Source organism: Pelobates fuscus, chromosome 5 (genome assembly GCF_036172605.1).
Source record: "Pelobates fuscus isolate aPelFus1 chromosome 5, aPelFus1.pri, whole genome shotgun sequence".
Lineage (NCBI taxonomy): Eukaryota > Metazoa > Chordata > Amphibia > Anura > Pelobatidae > Pelobates > Pelobates fuscus.
The window spans coordinates 369,027,212-369,039,360 of record NC_086321.1 but is presented as its reverse complement, the minus strand read 5'-3'; the positions used below and the strand labels follow the sequence as shown (position 1 = coordinate 369,039,360).

The 12,149-nt window shown below is 45.1% G+C and overlaps 1 protein-coding gene across 2 annotated transcripts in view; it reads right to left on the bottom strand.

Annotated features, from left to right (window-relative positions):
- PRKCA (protein kinase C alpha) overlaps nucleotides 1-11,316 on the bottom strand; it is a 221,112-nt gene extending 209,796 nt beyond the window's left edge. For both annotated transcript variants that reach the window (XM_063456126.1, XM_063456127.1), the window contains exons 1-2: nucleotides 11,061-11,316; nucleotides 275-306 (exon numbers count right to left, since the gene is read on the bottom strand). In XM_063456126.1, coding sequence (XP_063312196.1) covers nucleotides 275-306; nucleotides 11,061-11,254 — 226 coding nt within the window. In that variant the 5' untranslated portion in view covers nucleotides 11,255-11,316. The remainder of the gene's footprint in view (nucleotides 1-274; nucleotides 307-11,060) is intronic.
- Nucleotides 11,317-12,149: the final 833 nt, after the last annotated feature.

Genomic DNA, 12,149 nt, shown 5'->3' with positions numbered 1-12,149 from the left:
TAAGCTAACTAAACCAGGAAGCAACCGGACTATGTCTGACAGTCAGGGGGTGTCAGACAAGGCCAATTTTTTTAAAGTGCCAACTCCTATTGAAATCTACACTTTTAGTAAAAAAAAATAAAAAAAATTTAAATCAAAAACACATAGGACATAATCGTCAAACAAAGCATTTCAGCAAGCTACAGTGATTTGGGTGTTTGGAGTGTCCCTTTAATGTTAAGGTTAATCTTATATTCTGCATACAAAGACATTCGGAAGAGGGACGTCTTCTTACCTTGGCACTGAAATCCTTGCTTCCCAAAACCCCTGAAACGAAAGATGAAAATTAAAATTTAATTTCTAAATAAAAATAGATAAATCAAATAGCAGTGATTTAGAAGTAAACCCCCTTCTAATTCTGGATGACAAAGTTGGGGATTGTAACCAGAAAGTTTAAAGTCTCTATACCAATGTTGCTTGTAGTGTGCAACTTTATGTTAAATATTCTTTGATGGTTGAAAACGAAGCATAATGCTTGACTAAACCGGTTGAAAGTACCCCCCCTAGCAGATATTTGGTTCTACAAAAATACAAGATAAATGACCAACACGTGTAATCTATTTATGGTAGAACAGCATATATGCCCTGACAGATTTAATAACCCATACTCTGAGCATCCCAGGCTCCGGTACGGTGCAGGAAAAGGGTGCAGGAGGACCAGAAGACCACCGGCGGTAAAATCTGTCTCGATGCAATTCATATCTGAACTATCCCGCGGGCACACTGATTTAGAGAGATTGATTGGGGAGAGTGGGGAGGTTACCACACACGAAGGCATTGACCGACAGCTAGGAGAAAAATGTTGTGTTTTGGTTTTTTTTAATTGTTTTTTTCTTCTCATAATCTATACATTTGGTAGCAAAACTGCTAGCACGATGCATAGATAAGATCGTATGCTCAACTCTAATGAGCATTGCTTCCTTAGGACATGACAGGTGCCCTTTAAGACAATTGTAACGTGAATAGCCCTGTAAATGCATTTCCTTAAGTTTGTTCATATTTCACTTGGTGGGATTAGACATCATGATTTTATATACGTCCTTAACCCCTTAAGGACACATGACGTGTGTGACACGTCATGATTACCTTTTATTCCAGAAGTTTGGTCCTTAAGGGGTTAAAGAATGTTGCTTTGAAAAGTATATAGATCCTGGATATTGGTTGCTCACCTGTTACAGGATAAGGTATATTATAGCGCTCAACATTATAAGCGCATTACAAACTTAGGCGGCTTTAACCCCTTAAGGACCAAACTTCTGGAATAAAAGGGAATCATGACAGGTCACACATGTCATGTGTCCTTAAGGGGTTAAGCTGCCGTCAGCTAGAGAGCAAAAGTGTGGCTACCAAAATGTAGTCCGTGTAGGTTTGTAATGTCACGCAAGAAAAGAATCAAAAAGCAGTGGACTGTAAACATTTTATTTAAAAATTGTACAGCGCTGCAGAATTTGTTGGCGCTTTATAAACAATAAAAAAATATAATAATAATCATCAACTTGTTGATAACAGGACGTCCCTTGCAGAATTTGCACCTGGAACGAATACAGCACATGTATCAGGTGCACTCCCGTCCAGTAATCAGTTTGTTGATTGAAGGTGGGTTAACAGGACAGGCTGGTGTAACAGGCTGTACACAGAACGAGAGACAGGGGACAAGGTGCAACCACGTTATGTTGTTGGAATTCACTTGAAGTTAATCTAAGCAATAACTGGTGTTTTTTTCCATGTCTTTTCTTGCAGCTATATCCTCGCTTACATCAAAGCAGAACACAGGCATATCTGAATCAGATAATTCTACCGTCTCAAAGGGAGTCAAATTCTCCTCGTCAGAGCCGCCGCTCGGCTCTGTTATATAAAAATACGCTGTTTTGTTAGTTCCACAACCGACACACATTCCACCCGTCGCAAGTCATACAACTCAGCGTTTGATTATGGAGTCCAGATTCCCAGTCTCCATGTTACATGATTTGCTTAAATTGTACAATCAGTGATTAGAGGGAAAACACTATTATTTACCACTTACTCTTGCCAGAAGTTTAAATAAAGTGTGTTTGTTCGGCGCGACTGTTTGGAATATGCTTCCTTGCACCCAAACGTGTCTTATGGAATAAGTACTGGGATTTTGTGCTGTTGCTAAGGCTTGCAGCGGCAGACCACAAAGCAGATAAGAAAATAAAAATGATAGAGGAAAATAAAGTCAAGGAATCAAATGAGAATTGAAAGTGAATTTCACGTTTAAGGCCAGAGCAAGTTTAAGGCTGGTTCGGCTATTTGACCTTAAATTCAAAATTTACGGTACTTTAAATTCTCACTTTCCTGAATAACCCTGTAGGTCTTTTTCTAGCAAAGTATTGCTAAACATCCGTAGAAAAAAAAAATACAACTACTTGTAATCCCATGTTATCTTTACTCGCTGGAATAGTTCAGCGGCCGGAATATACCAGAAATAAAAAATACCATTCAGCTACAACGATCTACCTTTACTGACCAAACCGTGATAAACCAATCAAAAAGATTCCAAAAATATAGAAGTGGTAGGTTTCTAGAACAAACCATATCAAGAGTCTCTCTATCCCAGTCGATGGCAAGGTGTACAGGATTAGAAGAGGGAGTAGCGCCTTAAAAATGCCTTGGATGTTGGAGAGTCTGTAGACAATACAAAGGTATATAGTGATATAGTGTAGTATGTCAAATGTGAGTGGAAGGAATAAAGGAGAGGAGATACACTTACAATGTGTAGAGCCATCAGTTTGCTCTACTTCTGTGCGCCTGGATGGTTCAATCCCCGCCTAAGGATGTATTGTGTATCCCTGGGACCAGTGATTAATGGTACTCAAAGTAGGATAAATAATTGTATGAAAATACGCTCACATAACGTGGAAAAACATAAGATCGAGCTGTTTAACACTTTCCTCAGAACAAAGCCATTTGCGGTAGCTGCATGGCATCGTGTATCTAATTTACTGCAAATACGAACAAGTGTATTAGTGGGTGTTAGTGGCACAGCAAAGAGGATGATGCTCCCTACACGAATGGACCTCCCTGACATCAAGGAATGTGGGGCTTATTTACTAAACCAGGAATTACACAGCAGAGACAAATGATGAAATATCCGATCGGTGGAATCATGCCAGCTTAGCTTTTCTGCTTAATTAAGTGAATAAACTCCTTTGTACCACACATGACTTAAAAAGGAAAGACACTCTGGCAGTCCCACTATATGGCAACAGAATTAGGTTCAAGATAAAACAGATCCCTTCAGTGAAAGTAGAATCTCCTAGTACCCAGGAGAAGAACAACACAATAGGCGTTAATGCGCTCTACTAATTTGGGCGGAGATCAAACCGAAACAAAAACTTTGCTCTGGGGCTCTTTAACCCGTTCCAAGTCACAGGACACAGATTTTCTTACTAGAAGACTCAGTCAGAGAGTCGTAAACTGGAACGAGAAGGGATTAATGATTTGATGAGCACTGTAATCACTGTACATTTGGCAAAGCACCATTTTATTCACCTCGGGAGACCCACTTCCATTCCGCATCTCCACTTATTAAAAATAAATACATAAAAATTATTCTGCGAAATGAAAGTATTGTGGTTTATTGCAGAACTACTTTCTATGCATGCAGGAACTAGCAGGGGTTATTCAATAAAGCGTGACTTGTTGGATTTAAAGTGCAAAACCTAAAATATGGAAGCGTTTTTCCAGTTCAGCAACTTAGATCGATAGTTCAAAATTCACTTTAAATTCACTTTTTAATGAATAACTTTGAATCTGCTGCAAATACCCTAACGTACCCTGTTATGGGGAAAAAGAAAGAAACCTGTGGCAGACCCTAATTATTCAGCAGGGACGCACACAAGCCCTTGATTTAGCTCCTCCGAGCAGCCAGCAGCCTGTAATTCCTGAGCACAGTGTGAGTCTGTATGTCACCCGCCTCCCTGCTGGAACCACGGTGGGCCTGGGAAACGCTGGTAACAAATAATACATTCTTCATCCATGTTCTGAAATAAACAAGCCTTTTCTTGCTGTACTGGGAGGACTGGGTTATCAAGAGCCCCCTCCTTGCACAGCCGGAGCAATACACCCACACACCACCTTTCCCCTGTCACTGGATCAGCAAAGCCCAGCCTTGGCTGACGGGCAGCGTGCTCTGCTCCCCCACTACAGAGCGCAGTGCAACTCTGGGTGACTCTTGGCAGACCTACTGTGGGTATTTCACTGCTGGGCTGTCTGCAAAGACAACAACACATACTAAACACACAGCTTTAAAATACATAGACAGGGAGGAGGGCAGCAGGGATGCAAACAAGGAAAGTCCAACATAATCCTCGCTAGCAAAGAATCATCATTCGGAATTCTAAAGCTGTGAATTAAGCACTTTTGGCCTCTCCCGTGGCCTTAATTTAGGCTCAAGAGCTTCCAATCTACATATCACCAGCCACTCTATAAAATAGATATGTTGCAGTATGTAAAAAGGTAACAAGGAATACAGGGGAATCAGACAAGTAAATATTCTATAATATAAAGCCCACATTCAGGAGAATCTTAAAACAAGATTAACCCCATAGGGATCAGGAGTCATTTCATGTCAGATAAATATATCTTTGTTCTTCCAACACAGCTGGACATGTAATTAACGCGTTTAGCCTTTTTGCTTCCAGTACGGCCCTACAGCTACACAGAGAGAGCTAGTAATGGTAGAAAGGTGTGTCAGCCGTAACCCTTTCACTACCAAAAGACATGGAACGAGGAGACACAGATCCCTCAAACAATTTTAAAATATGAGACCGAATCAGATTTTATAGAAAGATTATGACGTGCGATAAGACAGAGGTAGGAGTAGAAAGCGTGTCACTGTCAGATAATACACTGAGCCGTGTAAGGGAATTCCCGGAACACAGAACACACATTTCTACATGTGTAGAACATGAATGGGTGTGTAGGAATGGCTCTGAAACAGTAACACCTACTGGCGGGTAGACGATGAGCTACATTCTGCGTGTCACAAATATGGATGTATGTTACTCACACGGAAAGGGTGCATGTCATCATTTGGAGGGGTCTGCAGAAAGTGGGGTGCCAGGAGAACAGTAGGGGGATAGACTTAATATACAAGGGGAGCCCTTTCTACAAAACTGCCAGTGAAAGGGCTGTGATTGGGGTGCATTGGCTGCATAATATGGGGGTACCACACAGATCAGACAAAGTATTTCCAGCGACTGCAAAAAGTAAGGGATAACAGACATATTGAGGGTGAGAAAGGCGGGGTGCCACCACACAAAGTTTGGGGGCGTTAGGTGCAGGTGCTATGCATTATAGCCAATATAATCTTACCAGATGCAGGTCTGTGCAATGGCCGCAGGGATTTTAGATAACGCACTGGAAATAGCAGGGGAGCCAGGGGCCCCACAGATGAAGTTAATGCAGTGTCTGCAAGATTTGGGGTGTCAAGGGGAATATCAAGGGTATAGGGGAAGCATGCTATATATTATCCACAGTGGCTACAGAAAGTGGGGGTGTTGGATCGCACTGCAGACATTGGTCAGTGTATATTGGGGGGGACAGAATTTCGCAACATGTACCTAATGCAGAGGGTTCAGAAAGTCTGGGTGCACAGAATTTATTAGGACTTGCATGGATTGCTGTTGGTCTTTCATGGCAACAGTGGGATATGAGGGTCTCACCAGAGCAGCTGGTGAAATCTGAGGATGATGGGCACAGCCACACGTAACAAGTTGGGGGTCTATCTACTTAATCCCAAGAGACACAATACCTTGTTCAACACTATCTCTAGTCATCAATAAACTAAATCATGGCACACATGTTTAACCAACACACACTTATCAGTAGATCTTAGAATGACAAATTTCTTCTTTTTTATGCAACAAAAACGGAAGAGAAAGGGGAACTTTGCCAAACTTACCCCTAGGGCATAGTCTGACCTAGGGTCTCACAATATGTTGATAAAATAACTTAAATAAATAAATACATTTTTTTAAAAAGGGTGCAGAGGGGTTAGGAGGGGTAGCAATTTCTAGGTGTATGGGGAAGGGGGCGCATTATATCAATTCAGAGGCACAGAATACGGTGTACATTAAGCTCTGATTGCTGAGGATATATTTAAAGTGGGATTTCCTCTAATAAGCTCAATGCAGGGGCCACAGTGGGGTTCAGTAGGAAGTATATTGGCAGGTGACATATTTCGGAAGATCTCACCAGATGAAGCGGATATAGCGGTTGCATAACGTGGGCTGACTTTTGGTGTATATTAAAAGATTATATTTTGGAGGGTCAATTGGAGACATCAGGAATGGGAGTATATACCCTGAGATTTCCAGTGGCTGCTATGGGTGCATGGGGGTATATATATCAAGGAAGGGGGTCTCACAAACGTGTAGTGGCTGCAGAATGTGGGGGGTAATGGGGGAGTTGGATAGAATATTGGGGGCTCACCATGTAAAGACGTTGCTGTGGCTGAAGGATTCGAGGTACTTGGAGTTATATTAGTGAGTATATTAGAACAGTAGATAACGAGGGGGTATTTTACTGAAGGGGGTCTTTTCATTTAAAGGTGGCTGCAAAAAGTGGGGAATATTAGGGGCTAAGAGGGTATATTAGATGGGGGTCTCCCAATATAAGTTGTATTGGATGCAGCAGTTGTGGGTACATTAGGGGGTGTGAGTATACGTAGAGGAAGGGTCTCCATACAAAGTCAGTGTAGTGGTTGCAAATTAGAGAATATAAAAGGAGTATATTGGATTTTATTTTAGAAGGAGTGGGAATATATTATTAGGGGGTCTCCCGGTACAAAGTTAGATCCATGGCTGCAGAAATTGGGGAATAATGAATATATGTTAGGGGGAGGGGTCACTGTAAAAAGATTGTGCAGTGGCTCCGCAAGGTGGGGTGTATTAGACAGTTATATTAATGGAGTATCAGAGTCATGGTAGACATTACAAAAGGTGTCTCACCATTTAACCGGTACAGTGGCTGCAGAAGGTGGGGTATTAGTGGGGGGATATTGGGGGTCTCACCATATAAAGTCGGTGCAGTGGCTGCAGAAGGTGGGGTATTGGGGGGATATTAGGGGGTCTCACCATATAAAGTCGGTGCAGTGGCTGCAGAAGGTGGGGTATTGGGGGGATATTAGGGGGTCTCACCATATAAAGTCGGTGCAGTGGCTGCAGAAGGTGGGGTATTGGGGGGATATTAGGGGGTCTCACCATATAAAGTCGGTGCAGTGGCTGCAGAAGGTGGGGTATTGGGGGGATATTAGGGGGTCTCACCATATAAAGTCGGTGCAGTGGCTGCAGAAGGTGGGGTATTGGGGGGATATTAGGGGTCTCACCATATAAAGTCGGTGCAGTGGCTGCAGAAGGTGGGGTATTGGGGGGATATTGGGGGTCTCACCATATAAAGTCAGTGCAGTGGCTGCAGAAGGTGGGGTATTGGGGGGGATATTGGGGTCTCACCATATAAAGTCGGTGCAGTGGCTGCAGAAGGTGGGGTATTGGGGGGATATTGGGGGTCTCACCATATAAAGTCGGTGCAGTGGCTGCAGAAGGTGGGATATTGGGGGGATATTGGGGGTCTCACCATATAAAGTCGGTGCAGTGGCTGCAGAAGGTGGGGTATTGGGGGGATATTGGGGGTCTCACCATATAAAGTCAGTGCAGTGGCTGCAGAAGGTGGGGTATTGGGGGGATATTGGGGGTCTCACCATATAAAGTCGGTGCAGTGGCTGCAGAAGGTGGGGTATTGGGGGGATATTGGGGGTCTCACCATATAAAGTCGGTGCAGTGGCTGCAGAAGGTGGGATATTGGGGGTCTCACCATATAAAGTCGGTGCAGTGGCTGCAGAAGGTGGGGTATTGGGGGGATATTGGGGGTCTCACCATATAAAGTCGGTGCAGTGGCTGCAGAAGGTGGGGTATTGGGGGGATATTGGGGGTCTCACCATATAAAGTCGGTGCAGTGGCTGCAGAAGGTGGGGTATTGGGGAGATATATTGGGGGTCTCACCATATAAAGTCGGTGCAGTGGCTGCAGAAGGTGGGGTATTGGGGGGATATTAGGGGGTCTCACCATATAAAGTCGGTGCAGTGGCTGCAGAAGGTGGGGTATTGGGGGGGATATTGGGGGTCTCACCATATAAAGTCAGTGCAGTGGCTGCAGAAGGTGGGGTATTGGGGGGATTTAGGGGGTCTCACCATATAAAGTTGGTGCAGTGGCTGCAGAAGGTGGGGTATTGGGGGGATATTAGGGGGTCTCACCATATAAAGTCGGTGCAGTGGTTGCAGAAGGTGGGGTATTGGGGGGGATATTGGGGGTCTCACCATATAAAGTCGGTGCAGTGGCTGCAGAAGGTGGGGGTATTGGGGGGATATTGGGGGTCTCACCATATAAAGTCGGTGCAGTGGCTGCAGAAGGTGGGGTATTGGGGGGATATTGGGGGTCTCAGCATATAAAGTCGGTGCAGTGGCTGCAGAAGGTGGGGTATTGGGGGGATATTAGGGGGTCTCACCATATAAAGTCGGTGCAGTGGTTGCAGAAGGTGGGGTATTGGGGGGGATATTGGGGTCTCACCATATAAAGTCGGTGCAGTGGCTGCAGAAGGTGGGGTATTGGGGGGATATTAGGGGGTCTCACCATATAAAGTCGGTGCAGTGGCTGCAGAAGGTGGGGTATTGGGGGGATATTGGGGGTCTCACCATATAAAGTCGGTGCAGTGGCTGCAGAAGGTGGGGTATTGGGGGGATATTGGGGGTCTCACCATATAAAGTCAGTGCAGTGGCTGCAGAAGGTGGGGTATTGGGGGAATATTAGGGGGTCTCACCATATAAAGTCGGTGCAGTGGCTGCAGAAGGTGGGGTATTGGGGGGATATTAGGGGGTCTCACCATATAAAGTCGGTGCAGTGGCTGCAGAAGGTGGGGTATTGGGGGGATATTAGGGGGTCTCACCATATAAAGTCGGTGCAGTGGCTGCAGAAGGTGGGGTATTGGGGGGATATTAGGGGGTCTCACCATATAAAGTCGGTGCAGTGGCTGCAGAAGGTGGGGTATTGGGGGGATATTAGGGGTCTCACCATATAAAGTCGGTGCAGTGGCTGCAGAAGGTGGGGTATTGGGGGGATATTGGGGGTCTCACCATATAAAGTCAGTGCAGTGGCTGCAGAAGGTGGGGTATTGGGGGGATATTGGGGGTCTCACCATATAAAGTCGGTGCAGTGGCTGCAGAAGGTGGGGTATTGGGGGGATATTGGGGGTCTCACCATATAAAGTCGGTGCAGTGGCTGCAGAAGGTGGGATATTGGGGGGATATTGGGGGTCTCACCATATAAAGTCGGTGCAGTGGCTGCAGAAGGTGGGGTATTGGGGGGATATTGGGGGTCTCACCATATAAAGTCAGTGCAGTGGCTGCAGAAGGTGGGGTATTGGGGGTCTCACCATATAAAGTCGGTGCAGTGGCTGCAGAAGGTGGGGTATTGGGGGGATATTGGGGGTCTCACCATATAAAGTCGGTGCAGTGGCTGCAGAAGGTGGGATATTGGGGGGATATTGGGGGTCTCACCATATAAAGTCGGTGCAGTGGCTGCAGAAGGTGGGGTATTGGGGGTCTCACCATATAAAGTCGGTGCAGTGGCTGCAGAAGGTGGGGTATTGGGGGGGTATTGGGGGGATATTGGGGGTCTCACCATATAAAGTCGGTGCAGTGGCTGCAGAAGGTGGGGTATTGGGGGGATATTAGGGGGTCTCACCATATAAAGTCGGTGCAGTGGCTGCAGAAGGTGGGGTATTGGGGGGGATATTGGGGGTCTCACCATATAAAGTCGGTGCAGTGGCTGCAGAAGGTGGGGTATTGGGGGGATATTAGGGGGTCTCACCATATAAAGTCGGTGCAGTGGCTGCAGAAGGTGGGGTATTGGGGGGATATTAGGGGGTCTCACCATATAAAGTCGGTGCAGTGGCTGCAGAAGGTGGGGTATTGGGGGGATATTAGGGGGTCTCACCATATAAAGTCGGTGCAGTGGCTGCAGAAGGTGGGGTATTGGGGGGATATTAGGGGTCTCACCATATAAAGTCGGTGCAGTGGCTGCAGAAGGTGGGGTATTGGGGGGATATTGGGGGTCTCACCATATAAAGTCAGTGCAGTGGCTGCAGAAGGTGGGGTATTGGGGGGATATTGGGGGTCTCACCATATAAAGTCGGTGCAGTGGCTGCAGAAGGTGGGGTATTGGGGGGATATTGGGGGTCTCACCATATAAAGTCGGTGCAGTGGCTGCCGAGGGTGGGATATTGGGGGGATATTGGGGGTCTCACCATATAAAGTCGGTGCAGTGGCTGCAGAAGGTGGGGTATTGGGGGGATATTGGGGGTCTCACCATATAAAGTCAGTGCAGTGGCTGCAGAAGGTGGGGTATTGGGGGGATATTGGGGGTCTCACCATATAAAGTCGGTGCAGTGGCTGCAGAAGGTGGGGTATTGGGGGGATATTGGGGGTCTCACCATATAAAGTCGGTGCAGTGGCTGCAGAAGGTGGGATATTGGGGGGATATTGGGGGTCTCACCATATAAAGTCGGTGCAGTGGCTGCAGAAGGTGGGGTATTGGGGGGATATTGGGGGTCTCACCATATAAAGTCGGTGCAGTGGCTGCAGAAGGTGGGGTATTGGGGGGGTATTGGGGGGATATTGGGGGTCTCACCATATAAAGTCGGTGCAGTGGCTGCAGAAGGTGGGGTATTGGGGGGGATATTGGGGGTCTCACCATATAAAGTCGGTGCAGTGGCTGCAGAAGGTGGGGTATTGGGGGGATATTAGGGGGTCTCACCATATAAAGTCGGTGCAGTGGCTGCAGAAGGTGGGGTATTGGGGGGATATTAGGGGGTCTCACCATATAAAGTCGGTGCAGTGGCTGCAGAAGGTGGGGTATTGGGGGGATATTAGGGGGTCTCACCATATAAAGTCGGTGCAGTGGCTGCAGAAGGTGGGGTATTGGGGGGATATTAGGGGGTCTCACCATATAAAGTCGGTGCAGTGGCTGCAGAAGGTGGGCTGTTTGAAGAATCTGGCGATAAATTTGTGGTTCTTCACTTCGTGCACGTTCTTCTGTCTCAGGGCCCCTTTGCGGGCGAAGCGGTTGGCCACATCGTGGGTGGAGGTGGAGAAGGTGGAGTCGTTGTGCAGGAAGACCTCCGACATGTCCCGTTCCATGACAGCGGCTCCTGGGATGCTCGGCTCCCGGGCTCCCGCAGCTACTGACAGCTCCGAGCGGCGGCTTCCTGCTCTACTCCTCCCGCAACGTCACCGGACACGCCCCCTCACCGGCTCAGCACAGCACTGCACGGGAGACCCCTGGCGGCCGACAGGAGAACTGCAGGGATCGCGCAACAACATGGGTAACACGTGCTCCCTGTAATAATATATAGTATACATTATAGACAGTAAATAAACTCTGTAATATTATATACAGTAAATAAACTCTCTGTAATAATATATCATATACATTATAGACAGTAAATAAACTCTGTAATAATATATCATATAATATAGACAGTAAATAAACTCTGTAATAATATATCATATACATTATACAGTAAATAAACTCTCTGTAATATTATATCATATACATTATAGACAGTATAGAAACTCTGTAATAATATATCATATAATATAGAAAGTATAGAAACTCTCTGTAATTACATACTATATTATATATAGTATGTAAACTCTCTGTAATAATATATCATATAATATAGACAATAAATAAACTATGTAATATAATATATAGTATATAAACCCTCTGTAATAATATATCATATAATATAGACAGTATAGAAACTCTGTAATATTATATTATATATAGTATGTAAACTCTCTGGAATAATATATCATATAATATAGACAGTAAATAAACTATGTAATAATATATCATATAATATAGAAAGTATAGAAACTCTCTGTAATATTATATTATATATAGTATGTAAACTCTCTGGAATAATATATCATATAATATAGACAGTAAATAAACTATGTAATATTATATATAGTATATAAACCCTCTGTAATAATATATCATATAATATAGACAGTATAGAAACTCTGT